The sequence below is a fragment of the Neoarius graeffei genome, chromosome 6 (assembly GCF_027579695.1).
Source record: "Neoarius graeffei isolate fNeoGra1 chromosome 6, fNeoGra1.pri, whole genome shotgun sequence".
Taxonomy (NCBI): Eukaryota; Metazoa; Chordata; class Actinopteri; order Siluriformes; family Ariidae; genus Neoarius; species Neoarius graeffei.
In genome coordinates this window covers 81661018-81685670 of record NC_083574.1, presented here as the reverse complement: position 1 = coordinate 81685670, position 24653 = coordinate 81661018, and the positions used below count along the sequence as shown (strand labels likewise).

Sequence of the window (24653 nt, the reverse complement as noted above, 5' to 3'; positions counted from 1 at the left end):
TACAGAGGAATGGGCTAAAATTCCTCCCAGCCAGTGTTCAGGACTGATCAACAGTTACCAGAAACATTTAGTTGCAGTTATTACTGCACAAGGGGGTCACACCAAATACTGAAAGCAAAGGTTCACATACTTTTGCCATGCACAGATATGTAATATTGGATCATTTTCCTCAATAAATAAATGACCAAGTATAATATTTTTGTCTCATTTGTTTAACTGGGTTCTCTTTATCTACTTTTAGGACTTGTGTGAAAATCTGATGATGTTTTAGGTCATATTTACGCAGAAATATAGAAAATTCTAAAGGGTCCACAAACTTTCAAGCACCACTGTTTCATATCATGTACGAATGCATATACATAAACACTGTGATATGGAAGATTAATCAGTTAGGTTCAGTGATGTAAAAAGTACTCATCGTTGAGTATGGTGGTTCTTAAATGTGGCATAAAAAGTGTGGAAAAAAAACCATGGACACTTAAACACATTCCAGTTTTTTTTTTCTTAAAAAAAAAAATTAATATAGTCCAAACATAAAAATATCACATGCATTACATAAACACGGACCACCAAATATGGACCACCAAACAGACAGCATGTTGCTTTTTTTTGTTTGCTTTTTAATAAGTCATACTTAAATTCAAGATCAAGAAATTTGAGTACGGCGGCACAGTGGTGTAGTGGTTTGCACTGTCGCCTCACAGCAAGAAGGTCCTGGGTTTGAACACAGTGGCCGACGAGGGCCTTTGTGTGAGGAGTTTGCATGTTCTCCCCATGTCTGCATGGGTGTCCTCAGGGTGCTCTGGTTTCCCCCACAGTCCAAAGACATGCAGGTTAGGCTAATTGGTGACTCTAAATTGACCGTAGGTGTGAGTGTGAATGGTTGTTTATCTCTGTGTCAGCCTTGCAATGACCTGGCAACTCATCCAGGGTGTACCCCACCTCTCGCCCATAGTCAGCTGGGATAGGCTCCAGTTTGCCTGTGACCCTGTACAGGATAAGCGGCTACAGATAATGGATGGATGGATATTTGATTACGACGCAAAAGTGAGTTACACATGCCACTGATTGCACATGAGAAAAATATTAAAAATAAATTCAGAAAATTTATTTGTCCATACTGAGGGACAAGGTGTGTTGTTAAAGGATATGGGACATGAAACATAAATGCACGCTATATCAGTTTCTTTCCATTAAAAATATGAATTAATTGCATCAACAAATACAAAATCATCTATTAAATTCAGCAAAATCGTTATATTCGTGATGATTATATGGCATTTCTGCTTGACTTCCGATATGCATTTTTTGCAACCGGAAGAGCCGCTGTCATGTGATCATACGTAACAAAAACTTTCGGGCACAGCACAAGCGGGTAGATGAATGGAGAAGTGGATGACAAGAAAATTGTTTTTATAGTCTTTAAAGTACATTGGACAGCATACATTGGACATCATGGTGTATTGTGCTGCTTATGGTTGCAATAATTCCAATGGGAAATGCCCTGGAGTAAGTTTTTTTGCATTCCCCAAGGACCCGAAGCTGAGGAAAGTGTGGGCTCACCTGCGCATGCGCAGTAGGCTTCACGCATGCGCAGTAGGCTTGGTAGGACAAATCCAAGAGGTAGGATAACTTTACAGAACACCTGTTGAAAAAACTTTGCACCTACTGTTTCCCACAAACTGTGTTCGGACCATTTCACTGAGGATTCTTTCAACATTAATACTCAGGTACTGAGCGATATTAATTCATGAAACATGAAACAGGAAGTATAAGGATGAGAAAAAAAAACAGTTTAAATCAGGAAGCTGCGCACATTTGCGCCAGGCTACACAAATGTGCGCAGCTTCCCGATTTAAACTTTTTTTTTTCTCATCCTTATACTTCATGTTTCATGAATTAATATCGCTATATATATATTTTTTAATCGGATCTGTGCGATTCAGCCGTGAAAAAGGTGGCATCCGCCGAAAGGCGCGCTGTTTGCATCCCTGCACGGAGGCCAGGGAAGGAATATTTTTGTTGATATGAGTGATCCGGTGTGATTTCGCGACTCCCCTGTTGAAGACCTCTGCGCTAAGCGTCTGAAAGCCGAGGTAAGGATTAGTATTATAATTTTGGGTGTATCAATTATTGATTATCATAATTCTGACTTGTTTCGCCATTTTGAATGTTTTCATCTCGGACTCTGGAAGCATTGTATCTCAATCAATCTCGAAAAATATCAGCAAAAAAAAAAAACTAGCTTGCAACGGACTTTAGTTAGATCTATGATGAATTTTCAATGTATGATACAAAAATAATACTTCTTTGAACAGATCATTAGTCTTTGAGCAGAATTGTTTTTAACTTACCAGGAAGTGTTATCGAGCCGACCGCTTTCAGTTTCATGAGGGCTGAATGAACTCTCACTCTCAGAATCATCTGACCCGTCAGAGTAAAGACAAGATCCATGTTCATGTGAATTTCCAGCTATCGGTTCGAATTGATAGGGTCTAACTTCACATCTCTGTGAAACATCGGGAATGTCACTGTCGATGGTGTCCATTTCGGTAACCTGTTTACATTAGATTCTCAAGCGCTGGCTCCTTGGAAAGTTTTTGTTACGTCACGGGTCACGTGACCACCTAGCTCATTAACGAATCCTTGTTTTACGCTGATGTATAAAAAAACTTGAATAATGTGATGATTTTCACATTTTTGACGCCCTGCAGTGATTTAGATGGCATTTCTTATGTCCTTTATACATAATTATGCCCAGGTAAAAATCCATGTCCCATATCCTTTAAATTATTATGGTTTTGATCAGTGGTTCTCAATCTTATTGCAGCCAAGCAACCCATTCAATTAAAAAAAAAATTATAATAATAATTTAAAAAATAAAACCCTCACCCACTCTGTACAGATTTGTTTCTTAAACATTATTTAAATGTGTACAATAAAATATTGTCTATTTATTAAAGCTGAAGAGATTTCTATTCCTGAACCTTCCATCAGCAGAACTGATGAGTTCCAGCTTGGCTTTATTTATAGTCCTACTTGTTCTTGCATTATTGAGGTTTGGATTAAACCCATTCAATTCAAAGGACCAGTCTAACAGGCTACTTTAAGAGCTCAATAATAAATACAGCTTTAATAATGATGGGTTGTGATTTCCACTACTGTAACAAAATTTTTACCGCTGTAACAAAACAGTCATGGTCCGAATGGCTTTATGGACTCCTGGGTGTCCCAGGATCCCAATTTCTGAACCATTGGTTTAGATTATTAAAAATGAACATCGTGTTCGAACCGTCTAACTGGCTTTATTTTAATCAATTCAGTTAAACTGAGCAGTCAGTTAGTAATATAATTATAAAAACTAAAAAAAAAAAAATTACATTAAAAAAAGCACTAGAACCAAGAGATAAAGCAATAGCTGATTGTCGCTGTTAGTGATAGCATACGTAATAGACCCCTGAGAATCATGGCTCTAGTCATTCTTTTAGCCTGAAACCATGTTTTCCATTTTAAAGAAACCACCAGCCACAGCATTCCTGCTCACATCGGACATGGCAGAAGACCCTGAGGCTGGTGGAAAGCTTTTAAGGGGCATATGTGGAGGGAGGCAGGGTTAATTCTGGAACAGACCCCCCCTCCTGCTGGGTTCATCACAGAGGAACAGGCTGTCTGAAGAAAGGCCCAGCTCTTTCAGAACAATTAGCACTGCTAAAAAGCACATCTCACTCCTCCATTAGCTCAGCCATGTGTCTGTCCATTCACCCCATTGTGCAGCTAATTAAATTACACCCCTCCTGCTCCGCCTTCTCCTCCTCTTCCCCTCCTCATTTTATCTGTCTCCTCTCTAGCCAATTCGAGCATCAGCTATTTCTTGGTCTTTTTTTCCTACTCTTACCTTACCTACTCAGTCCTACCTCACACACTTTTTCTCTCTTGCACACACCAGCAAACACATAGATCATTCACTTGTTAATAGTAATATAGTTCTCTTTAATAGTTCACCCTGTCCTTGGTACTGCTGCTCTTCGGGCCATTGATCTGTCAGGTCAGAAGCCCTGGATCATTATGAATATTTCATAGAATACAGGAATGCACACACACACACACACACACACACACACACACACACACACACACACACACACACACACAACTGAAATGTGACACCCCCATGAGATCAGAGAATATCTGAGATGGTCTTATTTCTCTCTTACTCCCTGTGCTGTACCAACATGTGAGTCATTCTGGTGATTACTTCTATTTCTGTGGTATGAGTTTCACCACCCATATACACTGAAGTGTGACATGTTTCTCCATTAATGAACACACTGTAAAATTTCAAGTGAGGAAATACTGTAGATTGGAAGGGGAAGTTAAGAACTTCATCATTAGATGTTTGGCCATACTGCAAAAATGATATTTATGAAGCGAAAACATCTTGGCAGAAAGACTACAGTGTGGATAAGTTTGCAAAAAGAAAAAGTACATTTTTATGTTTATCTGTACACCGATCAGCCATAACATTATGACCACTGAGAGGTGAAGTGAAGAACATTGATTATCTCGTTACAGTGGCACCTGTCAAGGGGTGGGGTATATTAGGCAGCAAGAGAACAATCAGTTCTTGAAGTTGATGTGTTGGAAGCAGGAAAAAAAGGGCAAGCGGAAGGATCTGAGCGACTTCGACAAGAGTCCAAGTGTGATGGCTAGATGACTGGGTCTGAGCAGGTTCAAAATGGCACATCTTGTGGGGTGTTCCTGGTATGCAGTGGTTAGTACCGACCAAAAGAGGGTCAAGGAAGGACAACCGGTGAACCGGTGACGGGGTTATGGGTGTCGAAGACTTATTGATTCGCATGGGGCATGAAGGCTAGCCCACATGGTCCAATCCTACAGAGGAGCTACTATAGCACAAACTGCTGAAAAAGTTCATGCTGGCTAAAACAGAAAGGTGTCAACATTAAGTTTTTTCAGTAGTTTGGCCATTTTTTCCTGCTTCCAACACATCAACTTCAAGAACTGACTGTTCTCTTGCTGCCTAATATATTCCACCCCCTGACAGGTGCCATTGTAACAAGATAATCAATGTTAGTCACTTCACCTCTCAATGGTCATAATGTTATAGCTGATCGATGTATATTATACTGTTCTTGAGTTGCAGAGCTGGTCCTGACCAATTTTGTGTTCTAATCGAGAGTTTAGCTGGTGCCCCTTGCATCTCAGTCAGTTCCATCACCATTCATTGAGTTTATACTCTCACACAGAAACTACATAGTTTTATGTCTTTGAAATTTTCCCTACAAAAATTAAAACCGGGCGGCACGGTGGTGTAGTGGTTAGCGCTGTCGCCTCACAGCAAGAAGGTCCTGGGTTCGAGCCCCGGGGCCGGCGAGGGCCTTTCTGTGCGGAGTTTGCATGTTCTCCCCGTGTCCGCGTGGGTTTCCTCCGGGTGCTCCGGTTTCCCCCACAGTCCAAAGACATGCAGGTTAGGTTAACTGGTGACTCTAAATTGACCGTAGGTGTGAATGTGAGTGTGAATGGTTGTCTGTGTCTATGTGTCAGCCCTGTGATGACCTGGCGACTTGTCCAGGGTGTACCCCGCCTTTCGCCCGTAGTCAGCTGGGATAGGCTCCAGCTTGCCTGCGACCCTGTAGAAGGATAAAGCGGCTAGAGATAATGAGATGAGAAAAATTAAAACCTAAGATTTGCAGGGGTGGGATTAAAATATTTCAGGAGTGGATCTGAAGAGAGAAGAAGAGTATTGCTGGGCTTCAGTCACGTGACTTTTCTTAGCAGTTTTACAGGAAGTGAAATAGCTGGTGGTCTAGACGGCTGCTGTAGTGCAAACAACTAGTGATAATTTATCAGAGTATGCTCATAATCTAGAAGCCACTGCTCACTTTAAATATATTCAGAAGATTTATATGTGCAATGTGTAGGGGTCGATCTACAGTCTGGGAAAGAAGGATTTGTCAAATGATCTCGAAAACTACCTTTCAGTCAAGTTCCCCGACATCTCAAACTATCTGGTGTTGCAGACATCCTTCTACACCGCAAAACAGATGAAAGCGTGGAAGAGTATGGAGGCTTACAACTTTTTTGTATGTGGCTGGGTAAAGGACCCCGGTATCAAGTTTCTGCCGAATGAATCCTGTATTGTTTTTGCCCGTGTATGTTTTTTTTTGTTGTTGTTTTTTTTTAAGATTTTTGTTTGCATCTTTACAATGAAGCGCTGCAAGCTGAAATGTAAACAAACAACAATTTGCTTGATTCTCACTTGTGTTTGCACTTATCTCTCAGGTAAATCATTCACAAAGATCATCAGAAACCCCTTTAAAGACCTGGATCTTAGTTAAACAAGATGGAGAAGTGATCACGGCACATTGTAACTGTATGGCCGGGTAAGAATTTTGTTGTGACCTTCATGGACTTTGTGAGGAGTAAACAAAGAAACTACTGGGGACTTTAGTGCTTTGTGGCTAAAAAAGTACTGTAAAATGATGACACAACAAGAAAACTACTTGGAAAACACTAAGGACATAGCTGAGAGGGATATAGAAACCTTTCACCAAGTGATCACCTCAAACTCGAGCAGGTTTCGACTTGGCTCCCTTCGATTTCAGTGAGAGGTTCAAAAGCCACATTTCTTGACATCTTTTTGTGAAATCCTGTGTTTGTTCACCCTTTTTTATTAGTTCACAGGGAACCCTGAAGAAATGTTTCAGTTTCACGGTTTGATTGATTCAAACAACCTAAAACAATGCAAGTGTAAGGCATTTTTCATGCAAGCAATGCATCTTCTCCATACAGATGCTTTGTCAGCTGAGCTTTGGTAGACCACCAGCTAAAGTTTTGATTAACTAATGGGGCGGATGTGACATCACGTGAAACCCAGCAATATACGCCCATTGGATGCTACATTATATTAATAAAAAAAGCTGCTAATGGTGAAACCCAGTCAATAATATCACATAAGCTATATGATAGCCTATGACATTCTAAACAAAAACAACAAGAAGAATTACACCTAGCATTCATGCAGAAGACATGTATTCAATGAGCACTTCTCTCACATGATGCATGCTTGTTTTTTTTGTTTGTTTTTTTAAATACATATAAGAGGAGTCAACAATGAACATGCAAAAGAGTACAACTGTTAATTACTGTACAAAAGGGTAACATTGGCTAACTAGACTAAGATGTTAATAAAAATGTATGCTACACTTGAAAGAAAAGGTGTATTTCTCAAAATTATGTTTAAAGGAATAATCTGGAGTGATATGCTTTCTAGGTCTAATTTCGCATTATTGGGAGTGCATACGTTGAGTTGCAACCACAATCACATCAATCGGATTTGTTTTGAGACAGTTTGTTTTTTGCGATTTCAACCGGAAAGCGCTAACACAGCAGTGCGAGGGGCATGTCTTTTTGCCGATACAAAACGCTAGTTTTAAAACCATTGCAAAGCTCAAAACAACATGACAGTTCTGTGGAAGTGAGTAGAGGATTCCTACAAACAAAACGAAGTGTCCCTAGCTCTGCAAGTGCACGGACAGTGTGTGTAGAAGAGTAAATACAAAGCCAGTACCTTACCTGAAGTTGTTCTTCTCCAGACGCCATCTTCAGGGAAAAGTCCATAAAAGTCGAGTGCCGAGTGCAGAGCCCATCCCGCTGGAAATGCACACTCGGCACTCGACTTTTACAGACTTTCTCCTGAAGATGGCATCTGGAGAAGAACAACTTCAGGTAAGGTACTGGCTTTGTATTTACTCTTCTACACACTCTGTCCGTGCACTTGCAGAGCTAGGGAACTTCATTTTGTTTGTAGGAACCCTCTACTCACTTCCACAGAACTGTCATGTTGTTTTGAGCTTTGCAAGGGTTTTAAAACTAGCGTTTTGTATCGGCAAAAAGACATGCCCCTCGCACTGCCGTGTTAGCACTTTCCGGTTGAAATCGCAAAAAAACGAATTGTCTCAAAACACATCCGATTGACATGATTGTGGTAGCAACTCAACATATGCACTCCCAATAATGCGAAAATAGACCTAGAAAGCATATCACTCCGGATTATTCCTTTAAGCTTATTCCTCAAACACCTGAATAGTCTTTCCAACTTTCCCTAATGAATGTATGAAGTTCTTTTGACAACATACCACATGAAGCCACAAAAATAAGTCTACCCAAATGATTCCAATAATCATTATTCATGGATCCCCGGGGCCATACTCTGAATTCCTTTGTGAATTTGCAGATTTTCAACTCGGTTGTTTCTTTAGAAAAAGTATGAATTGTTGAAGACTAAAATATTCGTTTTGATCATCTAGAAGATACTCTCAAAACAGCATTCATGTGCATTCTAGATTCAGTAGGGGTTAATCAAAACATCACAGGACCCATTCATAATGGTAGTCACACTCTTGATTTAATACTACATTTTGGATTAAATATAGAAAATATAGTCATACTTCCACAGTCCGAAGCTACCTCAGATCATTATCTCATCTCATTTGAAATGTCTTTGCAATAATCTCTGCACCTAGGCACATGATTGCGTCAAATGTGTTGTACATTCACGTCAACTACTGCACAGAGTTTTATCAAGAGTCTCTCAGAGTTATCAACTTTGATTGGCTCACTGTCAGATACCACAGAACCTGATTAAGCAACTGAATGCTTAGAGTCAACATTCCACCATACTTTAGATAATGTAGATCCACTTATTAAAAATTATATATACTGTATATAATGTAAATGGCATCAAACTAAATTGGTAGTATCCTATTTAGTGTGGTAGGAGAGCCTCCTGAACTATAGAAAAGCTCTTTGAGTTACTAGATCAACACATCACTCCACCCTAATAGAAGATAACAAAATAAAAAAAAAAAATTAATAGATTCTCAGTTAATACACTAGCAAGACTGACTAGGAATAAGACCATCACAGAAACATGCACACCTTCAATACGCAGCAGCGACAACTTCATGATTTTTTTTCAATGGCAAAATTGAAAATATCAGTCAAATAATTCAGACAATTAATTTAAAGCCAGATAATTTGATAACTAACCCTGTAAATAACAATATACCTAAGTCAGCTCAATGATTAGAATGTTTTATTCCCTTCCAAAAGATCAAACTAATTTCACAAATTTTCTCATCAAAATCAACTTGTATACTAGATCCCTTACCGATATGCTTCTTCAAATAGATACCACCACCAGCAATTGAACCTCTTCTAAAAATAACCAAATTTTCACTTAGCAATGACTTTGTACCTAAATCCTTTAAACTAGCAGTTATCAAGTCCTTGATTTAAAAAAAAAAACTGACTTCGATTCCTGTCACCTGTCTAACTATTGGCCAATATCAAACCTACCTTTATCTCAAAGATCCAAGAAAAGGCTGTAGCACAACAGATATGCTTCTACTAACATAGGAATAGCATTCATGAAATGTATCAGTCAGGATTTACACCTCATCATAGCACAGAGGCAGCACTGGTTAAAGTAATAAATGACCTACTATTGGCTTCTGATCAGGGTTGTGCCTCCTTACTTGTGTCGTTGACATTAATTCAGCTGTTGATACCACTGATCACACCATTCCCCTTGACATATTAGAAAATGTTGGAGTTGAAGGAATGGCCTTCTCCTGGCTCAGGTCTCATTTAATTGATCGTTATCAGGTTGGAGATATAAATAGTGACTTCTCTATGTGTACTAAGGTAAAGTTTGGTGTTTTTAAGGCCCACAGTTTATATATGCAGCTAGAAGTAAGCTTTCTGATTCTGTTATTGATTCTGTTGTTCTATATTGCTGTTCTGTTTCATCATGTGCAGCAGCAAAAGACCTTGGTGTGATTATTGACTCCAGTCTTTCATGTGAGGCTAATGTACAAATAATATGCCACTACATGATACATAAAAACTAGTTCATGCTGTTGTTACTTCTAGGTTGGATTATTGTAATGCCTTACTTTGTGGATGTTCTAACAGATGCATAAACAAGATCCAGTTAGTCCAGAATGCAGCAGCAAGAGTCCTTACTAGAACCAGAAGATATGACCACATCACCTCAATCTTATCCACACTGCACTGGCTTCCACTCACATTTCGCACTGATTATAAAATATTATTAATGATTTCTAAAGCACTGAATGGTTTTGTGCTACAGTACCTGAATGAAATTCTAGTCTTTTATGACCCCCCATGCCTACTTGGATCAAAAGGTGCAGGCTATTTTTAGTACCTCAAATAGTGAAGGCTACAGCAGAGGGCAGAGCCTTCTCTTACAAAGCCCGACAGTTACGGAATAGCCCTCCCAATAGTGTTTAGGACTCAAACATGGTCTCATTGTTTAAGCCTTGTCTGAAAACATTTGTTTCATCAAGCTTTTTGTTAATAGTATTTTATTGGGTAAAGGAGGAGGTCTGTAGGGTTCTCAGGCATAGAGTGTTTTGGTAAACTGGGATGTTTGGATGCTATCAGCCCCCCTCACACGTTCACTCAAGTTTGTTGATGATGGAGTGGCTGGCTGCTTTATGTCCCAGGGCTCCCTCATGTCTGTGTTACCTTTTGGCTCTCCCTTTTAGTTATGCTTAGTATTTTGCTGGAGTCCCTGCTTGCACTTAACCAATACATTATAGTGAGCATGCATAACAATCTTTGCCCCCCCCCATCAGCAACACATGCCACTCCTGAGATACCAGTGATGCTGACCACTCTTGCTCTCCAGACCTGCCTGATCCATCCTGATGCCCTACTTCTGGCTTGAGTTCCCATTTCTTTGCTCCTGTGAGGATGGCTCCATATGTACAGCCCCTGATCTATCCTGATGGCCTACTTCTGTGACATAGTTCCTGGTTTTTAATTGTTTGCCAAGAGTCTTTTATCCATTTTTGTACCCCTTATTTGTTTTGCATCAATAATATTCTATCCATCCATCCACCCATTATCTGTAGCCACTTATCCTGTTCTACAGGGTCTCAGGCAAGCTGGAGCCTATCCCAGCTGACTATGGGTGAGAGGCGGAGTACACCCTGGACAAGTCACCAGGTCATCGCAGGGCTGACACATAGAGACAAACAACCATTCACACTCACACCTACATTCAATTTAGAGCCACCAATTAACCTAACCTGCATGCCTTTAGACTGTGGGGGAAACCAGAGCACCCAGTGGAAACCCACGCAGACACAGGGAGAGCATGCCAACTCCACACAGAAAGGCCCTCGTTGGCCGCTGGGCTCAAACCCAGGACCTTCTTGCTGTGAGGCGACAGTGCTAACCACTACACCACCATGCCGCCAATAATGTTCTACTGTTGTTTTATTTTTGTTGTATTTTTCATATGCACACACAAAGTCTGGAGTGGAGTTAGCAATTCCCCCACTCTGGCATAAGAGCCCTCACAGCAGGGCAAATGGGGGATGACTTGGTGGCATAATTGCAAAGCCAAAGCTAATGCTAAGGCTCATCCGCAGGAGCACCACTCCTCTCCACTTCACATGTCTAACAGGTTTGCTCTCCTCAGTGAAGAACTCACTGAGAAACCTGAAAGAGCTCTGGTTATGGGAGACTCTGTCTTAAGGCTCATGAAATTATAACCCTGATTCCAAAAAAGTTGGGACAAAGTACAAATTGTAAATAAAAACGGAATGCAATAATTTACAAATCTCAAAAACTGATATTGTATTCACAATAGAACATAGACAACATATCAAATGTCGAAAGTGAGACATTTTGAAATTTCATACCAAATATTGGTTCATTTGAAATTTCATGACAGCAACAAATCTCAAAAAAGTTGGGACAGGGGCAATAAGAGGCTGGAAAAGTTAAAGGTATAAAAAAGGAACAGCTGGAGGACCAAACTGCAACTCATTAGGTCAATTGGCAATAGGTCATTAACATGACTGGGTATAAAAAGAGCATCTTGGAGTGGCAGTGGCTCTCAGAAGTAAAGATGGGAAGAGGATCACCAATCCCCTTAATTCTGCGCCGACAAATAGTGGAGCAATATCAGAAAGGAGTTCGACAGTGTAAAATTGCGAGAGTTTGAACATATCATCATCTGCAGTGCATAATATCATCAAAAGATTCAGAGAATCTGGAAGAATCTCTGTGCGTAAGGGTCAAGGCCAGAAAACCATACTGGGTGCCCGTGATCTTCGGGCCCTTACATGGCACTGCATCACATACAGGCATGCTTCTGTATTGGAAATCACAAAATGGGCTCAGGAATATTTCCAGAGAACATTATCTGTGAACACAATTCACCGTACCATTCGCCGTTGCCAGCTAAAACTCTATAGTTCAAAGAAGAAGCCGTATCTAAACATGATCCAGAAGCGCAGACGTCTTCTCTGGGCCAAGGCTCATTTAAAATGGACTGTGGCAAAGTGGAAAACTGTTCTGTGGTCAGATGAATCAAAATTTGAAGTTCTTTATGGAAATCAGGGACGCCGTGTCATTCGGACTAAAGAGGAGAAGGATGACCCAAGTTGTTATCAGCGCTCAGTTCAGAAGCCTGCATCTCTGATGGTATGGGGTTGCATTAGTGCATGTGGCATGGGCAGCTTACACATCTGGAAAGACACCATCAATGCTGAAAGGTATACCCAGGTTCTAGAGCAACATATGCTCCCATCCAGATGGTGTCTCTTTCAGGGAAGACCTTACATTTTCCAACATGACAATGCCAACCCACATACTGCATCAATTAGAGCATCATGGCTGCGTAGAAGAAGGGTCCGGGTACTGAACTGGCCAGCCTGCAGTCCAGATCTTTCACCCATAGAAAACATTTGGCGCATCATAAAACGGAAGATACGATAAAAAAGACCTAAGACAGTCGAGCAACTAGAATCCTACATTAGACAAGAATGGGTTAATATTCCTATCCCTAAACTTGAGCAACTTGTCTTCTCAGTCCCCAGACATTTACAGACTATTGTAAAGAGAAAAGGGGATGTCTCACAGTGGTAAACATGGCCTTGTCCCAACTTTTTTGAGATGTGTTGTTGTCATGAAATTTAAAATCACCTAATTTTTCTCTTTAAATGATAGATTTTCTCAGTTTAAACATTTGATATGTCATCTATGTTCTATTCTGAATAAAATATGGAATTTTGAAACTTCCACACCATTGCATTCCATTTTTATTTACAATTTGTACTTTGTCCCAACTTTTTTGGAATTAGGGTTATAGCTAGGCCTCCTTTGATGGTGAGTGGCGTGTGGCTATGCTAGCTTCTTTTAAGAAGAAGCCTTTGTCACATGCACACTCAAGCACAGTGAAATTCATCCTCTGCATTTAACTCATCTGAAACAGTGAACACACACATGCACACACACAAGTGAACAACGAGCACACACACATACTCAGAGCAGTGGCCAGCTACACTACAGCACCTGGGGAGCAGTTGGGGGTTAGGTGCCTTGCTCAAGGGCACTTCAACCCGAGGCCACCCCCATATGAACCTAACTGCATGTTTTTGAACTGTGGGGGAAACCAGAGCACCCAGAGGAAACCCACACAGACGCCCTATATTCACACTATCTGTTATCACCCAGATGAGGATGGGTTCCTTTTTGAGTCTGGTTCCTCTCAAGGTTTCTTCCTCATGTCATCTCAGGGAGTTTTTCCTTGCCACTGTCACCTCAGGCTTGCTTATTAGGATTAAATTCACATGTTTAAAATGTGTATATTTCTGTAAAGCTGCTTTGCAACAATGTCTATTGTTAAAAGCATTATACAAATAAAATTGACTTGACTACTTCTGCCTAGAGTTCTCATCACATTGTTCCTGTGAAGGATGGCCTCATATACACAGCCTAACCATACACTTAGAATACAGCTTTGGACAAATAATACAAAGAATGAAGATGGGTGCCCTTCTCAAGGTTTCCTCCTCTTGTTGTCTCAGGGAGGTTTTTTTTTCCTTGCCACCCTCACCTTATTCGGGATATATTTTTTTAAATTCATATGTTTCAAATTTATATACTTCTGTAAACCTGCTTTGTGACAATGCCTATTGTTAAAAGTGTTATACAAATAAAATTGACTTGATGACAAATAATACAACCCCGATTCCAAAAAAGTTGGGACAAAGTACAAATTGTAAATAAAAACGGAATGCAATAATTTACAAATCTCAAAAACGGATATTGTATTCACAATAGAACATAGACAACATAACAAATGTCGAAATTGAGACATTTTGAAATTTCATGCCAAATATTGGCTCATTTGAAATTTCATGACAGCAACAAATCTCAAAAAAGTTGGGACAGGGGCAATAAGAGGCTGGAAAAGTTAAAGGTCCAAAAAAGGAACAGCTGGAGGACCAAATTGCAACTCATTAGGCCAATTGGCAATAGGTCATTAACATGACTGGGTATAAAAAGAGCATCTTGGAGTGGCAGCAGCTCTCAGAAGTAAAGATGGGAAGAGGATCACCAATCCCCCTAATTCTGTGCTGACAAATAGTGGAGCAATATCAGAAAGGAGTTCGACAGTGTAAAATTGCAAAGAGTTTGAACATATCATCATCTACAGTGCATAATATCATCAAAAGATTCAGAGAATCTGGAAGAATCTCTGTGCATAAGGGTCAAGGCCAGAAAACCATACTGGGTGCCCGTGATCTTCGGGCCCTTAGACGGCACTGCATCACATACAGGCATGCTTCTGTATTGGAAATCACAAAATGGGCTCAGGAATATTTCCAGAGAACATTATCTGTGAACACAATTCACCGTACCATCCGCCGTTGCCAGCTAAAACTCTATAGTTCAAAGAAGAAGCCGTATCTAAACATGATCCAGAAGCGCAGACGTCTTCTCTGGGCCAAGGCTCATTTAAAATGGACTGTGGCAAAGTGGAAAACTGTTCTGTGGTCAGACGAATCAAAATTTGAAGTTCTTTATGGAAATCAGGGACGCCGTGTCATTCGGACTAAAGAGGAGAAGGACGACCCAAGTTGTTATCAGTGCTCGGTTCAGAAGCCTGCATCTCTGATGGTATGGGGTTGCATTAGTGCGTGTGGCATGGGCAGCTTATGCATCTGGAAAGACACCATCAATGCTGAAAGGTATATTCAGGTTCTAGAGCAACATATGCTCCCATCCAGACGACGTCTCTGTCAGGGAAGACCTTGCATTTTCCAACATGACAACGCCAAACCACATACTGCATCAATTACAGCATCATGGCTGCATAGAAGAAGGGTCCGGGTACTGAACTGGCCAGCCTGCAGTCCAGATCTTTCACCCATAGAAAACATTTGGCGCATCATAAAACGGAAGATACGACTAAAAAGACCTAAGACAGTTGAGCAACTAGAATCCTACATTAGACAAGAATGGGTTAACTTTCCTATCCCTAAACTTGAGCAACTTGTCTCCTCAGTCCCCAGACGTTTACAGACTGTTGTAAAGAGAAAAGGGGATGTCTCACAGTGGTAAACATGGCCTTGTCCCAACTTTTTTGAGATGTGTTGTGGTCATGAAATTTAAAATCACCTAATTTTTCTCTTTAAATGATACATTTTCTCAGTTTAAACATTTGATATGTCATCTATGTTCTATTCTGAATAAAATATGGAATTTTGAAACTTCCACATCATTGCATTCCGTTTTTATTTACAATTTGTACTTTGTCCCAACTTTTTTGGAATTGGGGTTGTAATAATAATAATAATAATAATAATTACATTACCTGGTCAGTTACTTAGAATGAATTCGGTCTTCTGCTTTGTTTACCTATTTGTTCTCATTGCTCTCTCTCTCTCTCTCTCTCTCTCTCATGTTTTTTTGGTTTATAGTAGAGGGAAGTGTGTTCAGGGCTGATTAGCATCGCAGTTTCCTTCTTTCCCATAACCCCCAGACCCCCACCGGCCGCCTGTTTACTTTAAGACAAAAAAAAGGGCCTTCACTCATGAGGACGTGCCCCTTGTCAGAGAAACCTACGTCCCACTCCTCCAAACACATGCACCCACGCATGCACTTATAGAAACACACAAGCACACTCACACACTCTTCCGTATCAGCTTCATAACGTGCAATTTGTCTCTTCTTGCACTGTCCAGCTGTCAAATCACATCTCATGAAAGCCAGGCGACTGGTCCCAGGGTGCCCAAACACAGCTGCTAGCTCAGGCCGAGTAGATGTTAGTGCTTCCAAAAGTATACGCAAGCTGCTGGTGTGTGTAGCTGGGATGCTGTTTTCACACTGAGCTCTTGTAGCAAAAGTTAACCCAACATGTGTCACTTTAATTGATGAAAGTGAGAAAGTGTTTATAATAGCACTGCGCTCATTAACACTGAAACTTACACAGACACAGAATGCACATACAGTATGTAGGATTCACAAAGTTTACAAGTTACAGACACACATGTACAACATTTACTAAAACATCTAAGGTATGTCTGTGTGTGTGTGTGTGTGTGTGTGTGTGTGTGTGTGTGTGTGTGTGTGTGTGAGAGAGAGAGAGAGAGAGAGAGATGCCCAAGTAGCTAAAATCGTAAATCAAGTGAAAGTACACTTACTAAAAAAAAAGAAAAAAAATCCTCCAACTGATGATGATGATTCAAGTTGGATTCAAGTTCAAAAGTTACATAACTATTTATGGGGGAAGGTTTACCAATATTCAGCGTTGGTGGAACGGTGGTGTAGTGGTTAGCACTGTTGCCTCACAGCAAGAAGGTTCTGGGTTCGAGCCCAGTGGCTGACGGGGGCCTTTCCATGTGGAGTTTGCATGTTCTCCCCATGTCTGTGGGGGTTTCCTCTGGGTGCTCTGGTTTCCCCCACAGTCCAAAGACATGCAGTTAGGCTAATTGTCTACTCTAAATTGCCCATAGGTGTGAATGGTTGTTTCCCAAGCCCAGAAATGGGAGGGTTGTGGCAGGACGGGCATCTGGTGTAAAACTATGCTCCAATTAATATGACATGTGGATCAGTAGGGTCCACATGGACCCCAACCTTGCAGTAGTGCTGGACAAGGAGGAGGAAGAAGTTGTTCTCCAATATTCAGAGTTGGTTTATGCAGGTGCTTAAATTGACTTTCTGTGCAGCCCATTCAGATGTAAGTCTACACTTCTGAGATTGCCAGATAGAATATACTCCTAGTTGTAGTTGTCACATTAATCACTGCAATACTAAATTGAGATTCTAAATGGGGGCGGCATGGTGGTGTCGTGGTTAGCACTATTGCCTCACAGCAAGAAGGTCCTGGGTTCAAACCCAGCAGCCAATGAGGGCCTTTCTGTGTGGTGTTTGCATGTTTTCCCTGTGTCTGCGTGGGTTTCCTCTGGGTGCTCCAGTTTCCTCCACAGTCCAAAGACATGCAGGTTAGGTTAATTGGTGACTCTAAATTGACTGTAGGTGTGAATGGTTGTTTGTCTCTATGTGTCAGCCCTGTGATGACCTGGTGACTTGCTCAGGTACCCCGTCTCTCACCCATAGTCAGCTGGGATAGGCTCCAGCTTGCCTGTGACTCTGTACAGGATAAGTGGCTACAGATAATTGATGGATGGATGGATTCTAAATGGAGGTCATGAAATTGTGTGCTATTTTATCACACTATTAAATGTCAAAATTGTGTTCACATAATGCACTCTTTTTTTTTCAAAGGAAACATGCCCACAGTTTGAAGGATAAGCTGACCATGCTCACTTAAATTTAATCCATAAAAATCCTGTCCTCAAGGTAAGATGTTTCTGATTAAGACACATCTCTCCAGATCATTCCCAAGAGTAGACTTGATATTTACATTACTTAAAGTGTCACATTTGTGTATTTCATATTGTCTTCAGGGTGGTATAGTGGCATAGTGGTTAGCACTATTGCCTCACAGAAAGAAGGTTCTGGTTTCAAGCCCAGTGGCCGACAGAGGCCTTTCTGTGTGGAGGCTCCCCAGGTCCCTGCGGGTTTCCTCCAGGTGCTCTGGTTTCCCCCACAGTCCAAAGATATGTGGTTAGGTTAACTGGCTACTCTAAATTGTCCATAGGTGTGAATGTGTGCGTGAATGGTTGAGAGGAGAAAACCTATATAATGATCCAGAGGAAGGCAACAGTGAACCACTACTTTAATTCTTCCCACCAAAATTTCTAGTTTGAAGCCGTAAGAGCGGAACTGCCATCAGGCAGAACACTAAAGAAGATGATATTGGCTTCAAATGGCATTTCAAAGTTTTCAGTCTGAAATCTATTTTTCACCATGATATATTATAGTTACATCAAACTGTCAGATGGTGGCGCTGGACTTAATACTCCTCCTCACTTGAACTGAGCCTAGGTCCGAATCGCATGTAACTGAGACACACCTCTCTTTTTTCCTCCAACTCAACACCACCTACCTTCTGAACAGTGCTTAAGTCTGTAGTTACATCTGAGGTCTGAATACTGATGTGCGCAACACCACATTATGCATAGGTGCATAACTCATGATAACAAGAGTGAAGATGGTGCACATCTGTAAGTGTGTGAGCTTGTGCAGTGCTCTCTCTGACAGAGTATAGTGAGCGTGTGTTTAGCATGTAAGAAGAATGGACAGGAGGTTTGGTGTAAACATGACCGTGGCATGGAGCATGTCAGGAAGTAATGTGTGTGACAATGTGTTTCCAGGCGAGCACATCCGTTACATCTGGTGTGAACAGAAAGGACACACATAAAGACACTCCACAGCTATGTACAGTACTCTAAATGAAACACTCACACAATAACCCTCTTCTACACCTTGATAAAACACATGTGCACTGCACAAATGGGATGCACTGAGAAAAATATGACATAGTGCAGACCAAAGTGGAACGTTTCATGTTTCCCATATAGCTCTCACGTGTCACAGGGAGCAGTTTATAGTCCATGATCTGGTTTAACTGCACACACCTGCAGCACCAGCAGGCAGCCATCAGCTCACAACATGCACTCATACACACCAGGGCGCTGTGTTTCAGTACACACCTGGAAACCGATGGGTAGCTGCCCGACTGTTTCCAATAGTGTTATAGTTATTTTGGACTGGAGTGCCTGTTCTAATTATTCGCTTTTTGTGAGCGGAAAAATCTTTGGCCTTCGTATTTCTCTCAGAAATATGGCACTGAGTAATTACAGAAATATGAACGCCTTCTACACGTGAACATGTTCAAAGGAAGGAATGATCTAAGCTGGACTCATTCAAAGGCCCAGTTGATGGAGGTCAAGAGAATCAAGTAGCAGGTGGAGAACCTGCTTCCTCATAAGGAAAAAAAAAGTACCTTAAAATATTCTACTGAAAAGCAAATTAAAATGTACAGTGGGGTCCAAAGAACGTTGAACATTTTTAAACAAAGGAAGGAAATGTTCAATATATTGAACAAGACCGTCAATGATGGCGTAGCTCACTCCGACCCCATCTAGTCCAGAAGGAATGATCTAAAGTGGGTCACCTCATGCAATAAATGTTGCAAGTTATACACTATATACAAGCTATATATAGAAGCTATATACACCCTAGGGATAGCTACCTATTTGCCAGAAAGAATCCAAAATGGCAAAGAATTGACTGAAAAGAAACAATTTTTGTTGAACTGTTCATTAAGGCTTAATTAGTGCATAACTTCATTAATAACTGTAATTAAGCAAATCTGGGTAGAATTTATATACACCCAAGGTACCCCTATCTTCCTTCATGCAAGAAAGAATCAAATGTGGTGAAGAACTGAGGGAGAAGAAGCAATTTATGTGGAAACTGCTCATTAGGGCTTAATTACTCAATCCATCCATTATCCATAACCACTTATCCTGTGCAGGGTCACGGACAAGCTGGATCCTATCCCAGCTGACTATGGGCAAGAGGCGGGGTACACCCTGGACAAGTTGCCAGGTCATCGCAGGGCTGGCACACAGAGACAAACAACCATTCACACCTCGGGTCAATTTAGAGCCACCAATTAACCTAACTGTATGTCTTTGGACTGTGGAGGAAACTGGAGCACCCGGAGGAAACCCATGCAAACACAGGGAGAATATGCAAACTCCATACAGAAAGGCCCCTTTTGGCCACTGGGCTTGAACCCAGAACCTTCTTGTTGTGAGGCAACAGTACTAACCACTGCACCACTGTGCCACCTTAATTACTCCATATCTTCTTTATTAATTGTAATTATGTGAATTTGGGTGGAAGTCATATGTATCCCAGGCAGACCAACCTTCCTGCCAAAAAGAATAAAAATCAGTGAAGAGTTGAGAGAGAAGAAGCAATTTTAGTGAAATATGGACAACGACGGATGGACGACAGACAACAATGATGGCATAAGCTCATTGCCTGTCGGCTGGATGAGCTAATAACCAATACTTATGATTTTGCACTTTCCATGTCCCTACTTGTGTTAACAGCCGTTGTCTTTTGTACAAAAGGTCAGATTTTCCTTAAGTCTTATCCCTTCCACTGATGTGTATGTTCTGACAACACTCTTATGGACACTCTTCAGTCCATGGTGTCATTAAAGCAAAAGGGAAAACATATAAAATATTAATTCTGAAATTCATGTCAATATTTCTCACATCTTTCCAATCATGTTGTTGTTGATAATCTGATTTGTCCTGGAAAACTTTAATATTACATAAGAATGCAATGCAAAATAGAAGTACTCATGTTCTCAGACTTTTGGACCTCATTGCCAATAAAAATGATCCTGAACCAAATATGCAGCGAGGAAACCAGTAACTGCTATTGATTCATTAACTACTAAGCCCTTTGAAAATGCATTCCGGCATCAAATTCCTTAAGCCTTATTAAGTTTGAATTATTAGCCCAAAGGTTATAATTTAACTCTGGGTTTAGCCGTGGTTATTGAGGTCTCTGGGAGTCAGTGAGTGCAACTGGTCCTGCTTGTGGTTTGCGTTATAACAGCCAAGGTCAGACTGTTTCAGTTTGACTAACAGCTCCTGCAGTGAGCCAACGGTTTTTGGTTTTGGTGGTCTGGCTGAAAGCACGTGAACCTGTTTTGAGGTTACTTGTCTTACATAGTGTCTTACATCTATTCATTTTTTGGTTTTGGATTTACTAAGTAGCACTGCATCAGACTTAACTGAACAACTACCACGTCAAAGAAAAGTGAAGTCAGATATGGCAAATGTCTGGAGCTGTTCTCCATGACAATTTGTTAATATTTAACATCTGAAATAAAAATCGAAGCCACCTCACAGCTCCAGAGTCCCTGGTTCTGTCATGCACTCAGGTTACTGTTTGTTATGGAGTTTCCCCAAGTTCTCCTAGCATTCATATTGGTTTCCTCTAGGTTCTTTGGTTTTCTTTAAGCTCCCAAAATTCCAGGAGATAGATGGGTTATGCTAAATTGTCTCCAAGTGTAAATTTCTTCAGAAAATCTTGGAAGGCATCCCATTCAGTATGTATTTCTGTCTAGCAATCAGCATTTCTTGGATCGGTTCCAGATCCACCATAATCCAGACCAGGACAAAACTGTTATTAAAGATACAAGACAAATTGTAAAACAATTGTCTTTTACACTGATAAGGTGTTGGTGCCACTTTACAAAGAACTACAATGGAAAAACAGTGAATGGTTTAAGATTAGGATCCAGTAGCAGCACCGAGTTACCAATATTTCAAAAAGCATGGACTGGACTTTCAGAACAACAACCCGAATTTGTCCAGCAGCTATGAATGTTCAAATCCTGGTACTTTAAATGTAAAGTTCATAGAAAGTTAGCATGTTAACTAGCATTAATTAGAAATAATATCATTTAAAAATACATCTTGTATGTTCAGATTTGTTGTAAAATGGTGGATCTGGATTGATATGTTGTGCAATTGGACTTAATTATATTTTATTATACTGAACACTTTCAGGAATGCTGAGTTCTCTCAGGCACTGGAGGGAAAGTTTTTTTTTTTTTTTTTTCCAAGTGATACTGTCAGTGGTCATACACTGGGAGTATTGCAGGCTTTGAGTGAGTGTGTGAGAGTGTGTGTGTCACCAACAAACATCAGCAAATCCCATCATCCCCTCACAGTCCCCCAGAGGCCCCAGGCTTGGGAAAAGGACGGCCGCTGTTGCACCCTCATGCCCTTGCATCCCGCCCGGGAGGTGACGGAGGAGAGCTGATGCCCGAAAACACAACCCCCGCATGCATGCACACATACGCGCACACATGCTAACATGGCATGAATCATTGTCTCTGTCATATATCAATATGAAAAGCGAAGAGGGTGATGTCAAACAGAGGCAATGCCCTGGGAGGAATGTTCCCGTTTTAAATAAACGACAGTTGAAAAAAGTCATAACCAAAAAAATGCTGGGCATGTGGACACCCTCCCCCTTCATCTTACTTCATACGCTCTTTTTTAGAAACACACACACACACACACACACAATTGTGGCAGAGAGAGCACTGTTCTCTGGGGGACGACATGGACATTGACCCTAAAGCGATGCCTTTTCCAGATGCGTTTTTTGTCTTGTACTCAAGAGACATGCATGTGTGTGTGTGTGTGTGTGTGTGTGTGTGTGTGTGTGTGTGTGTGTGCGCACTCGTTTCATGCACTCATACAACAGCCTCTGTTTGCAATGAACAATCTGCTGCTCTATGCTTTATAATGACATGAATGACCTCATAGCCAACATTTCAGCTATGCAGCAGTTCAAAAGACACTGAAGGACTTTTCATATTAAACACTTCAAATGTTAAAGTTAGGAATGAACATATGAAGATATAAAGGGAAAATTGATGTAAATTAATTAGAAGAAGAAGAAAAAGAAGAAAAAGAAGAAGAATGTTCATTATACTTGTTCCAGCCACAAGTCCATTCATATGTCCATTCCCAAACAGCTTACCATTGGGGCCAAACTCTGGGCCATTGGGTACTTCCTGCAGTGTGATGTCATGGGCATATGCAGCCCTGGCAGGGGGTGCATGCTGGGGGTGGTATACCCCAGGGAATTGACTCGGCGTTACCATAGACACCACCATCCCACCAGTCTGTCTCTGTAAGGGTGCATACAGACAAACACATTCCATATTTCACACAAACCACTGAGAAAAGCCAAGCTTTTGCTTAATCAACTCCAACTTCTACACTGAGCTCTCCACAAATAGCGTGAAATTCTGAAGAAGTTGTATGACTGACTGAGACGTAAAGACCTGTATGAGTCATAGTGCTTTTGCTGCTATGGGAATCTCATCCACAAACATGCAGCACCAGCAACCAGAAAAAAGAAAAAAAAAAGAAAAAAAAACCTCTTTACTTTTGACTTATGAAATCCCCTGTGTGGCCTGAAAAACAGTTCAAAATTCTACCGAACTTCTACGTTTGAGCAGCATATTCGTGCCTTTGATGTCAGTGGGGTACTGACGTCAGTCTGGCAAAAGGGGAAGTTAGAGACAGTGTGTGTACGTGTGTGTGTGTGCGCGACAGAAACAGAGACAGAGATGAGGGTTTGGCTCTCTGCTGACTCCACTGGTTACATAAAAATTCAGCATAGATAATCAAGATTGCTAGAAGGCAGCAGATAGCAAATCTAACACTGCTATCAGGGAAATTCCCAGCATGTAAAAGCTTATCTGAGACCAAATGTACTGTACTTTCATTGGCTAAAGCACATGTTAAAACTATGGATGTAGTTTTGCTGGTGTTTGATTTGATTTCGTAAAAGGATGTGAAAGTGTAAATAATATGCAAACGAATTGTTTTGCAAACTGGAGCTGCTGATGTTTACCATTCAGCCGTAGCATTTACAAGGTTTATACTGTAGTTTAAGGACCACGTGAATAAAATTCATCTTGCATTAATGTAAACTGACTGAAAGGGAAAGGACTCAGGACATAAAAGAAACAAATGAGTTTCTAGCAGCTACGGTACTTTTGCTTTGCACTGACTTTATCTAGGTGAAACATACCCGAGGGTTTTTGCAGTAAAACCTGTTAGAGTTGCATTGGTACCTCTGGTTTGGGGAAAGATGAGTTGAATGGCTGTTTTGTCTTATTCAAGGGAGGTTAATTGTTTCTGTTCTTTGTGGATTATTTTGAACAGTGAAGAGATCAACATATGGGTCAATTCCAGAATTCAGGGTACATTTTGCATCCGAGATAAACCTTTTGTTATTTTCCACGAAATAAATATTTATTGAATCAGCTTTGAACAATGATGCAAATTCTGACAAACTTTCACCAATGTACAATGTTTGTACAATGTTTGTAAAATGTACAATGTTTGATGTACATTTTAGACCCAATTTATCCATAAAACATCATAAAACATCACAGTTTTTCTGTGGCAGAATGCTTGTACAGCATACATCTTTAATTAAAAAAAACACAAGAATTTGGTGCACAAGTTTTAATTTTCTCTGGTGTGGCAGCGGGGGTGTGGCCAAGCGTCAGTCGGTGAATGGAGGGCGGAGTCAGGGAAGGTAAGTGGTGGAATCATTGCACCTGATGGGAATTAACCTGTGTTTGTGTGTCTTCCCCAGTGACCGCGCCCTTTAAAAGGAGAGGAGAGCAGAGAAAGGGAGCGCTCCCCAACCAGAACACTTGTGCGTGTGTGTGGGGGGGCTGGGAACTAGAAAAAGGCTGAAAAGCTAAAAATAAATCGCTTTGTTGAAAACTCAGTTCTGGCCTGCCGTGCTTCTGTGCTCCACCCACCTGGTCC

General features: G+C 40.9%; 1 protein-coding gene across 1 annotated transcript in view; it reads right to left on the bottom strand.

Moving 5' to 3' along the window:
• ets1 (v-ets avian erythroblastosis virus E26 oncogene homolog 1) overlaps nt 1-24653 on the bottom strand; it is a 77813-nt gene that overhangs the window by 38128 nt on the left and 15032 nt on the right. The window contains exon 3 of the mRNA XM_060924112.1: nt 22840-22990. Coding sequence (XP_060780095.1) covers nt 22840-22990 — 151 coding nt within the window. The remainder of the gene's footprint in view (nt 1-22839; nt 22991-24653) is intronic.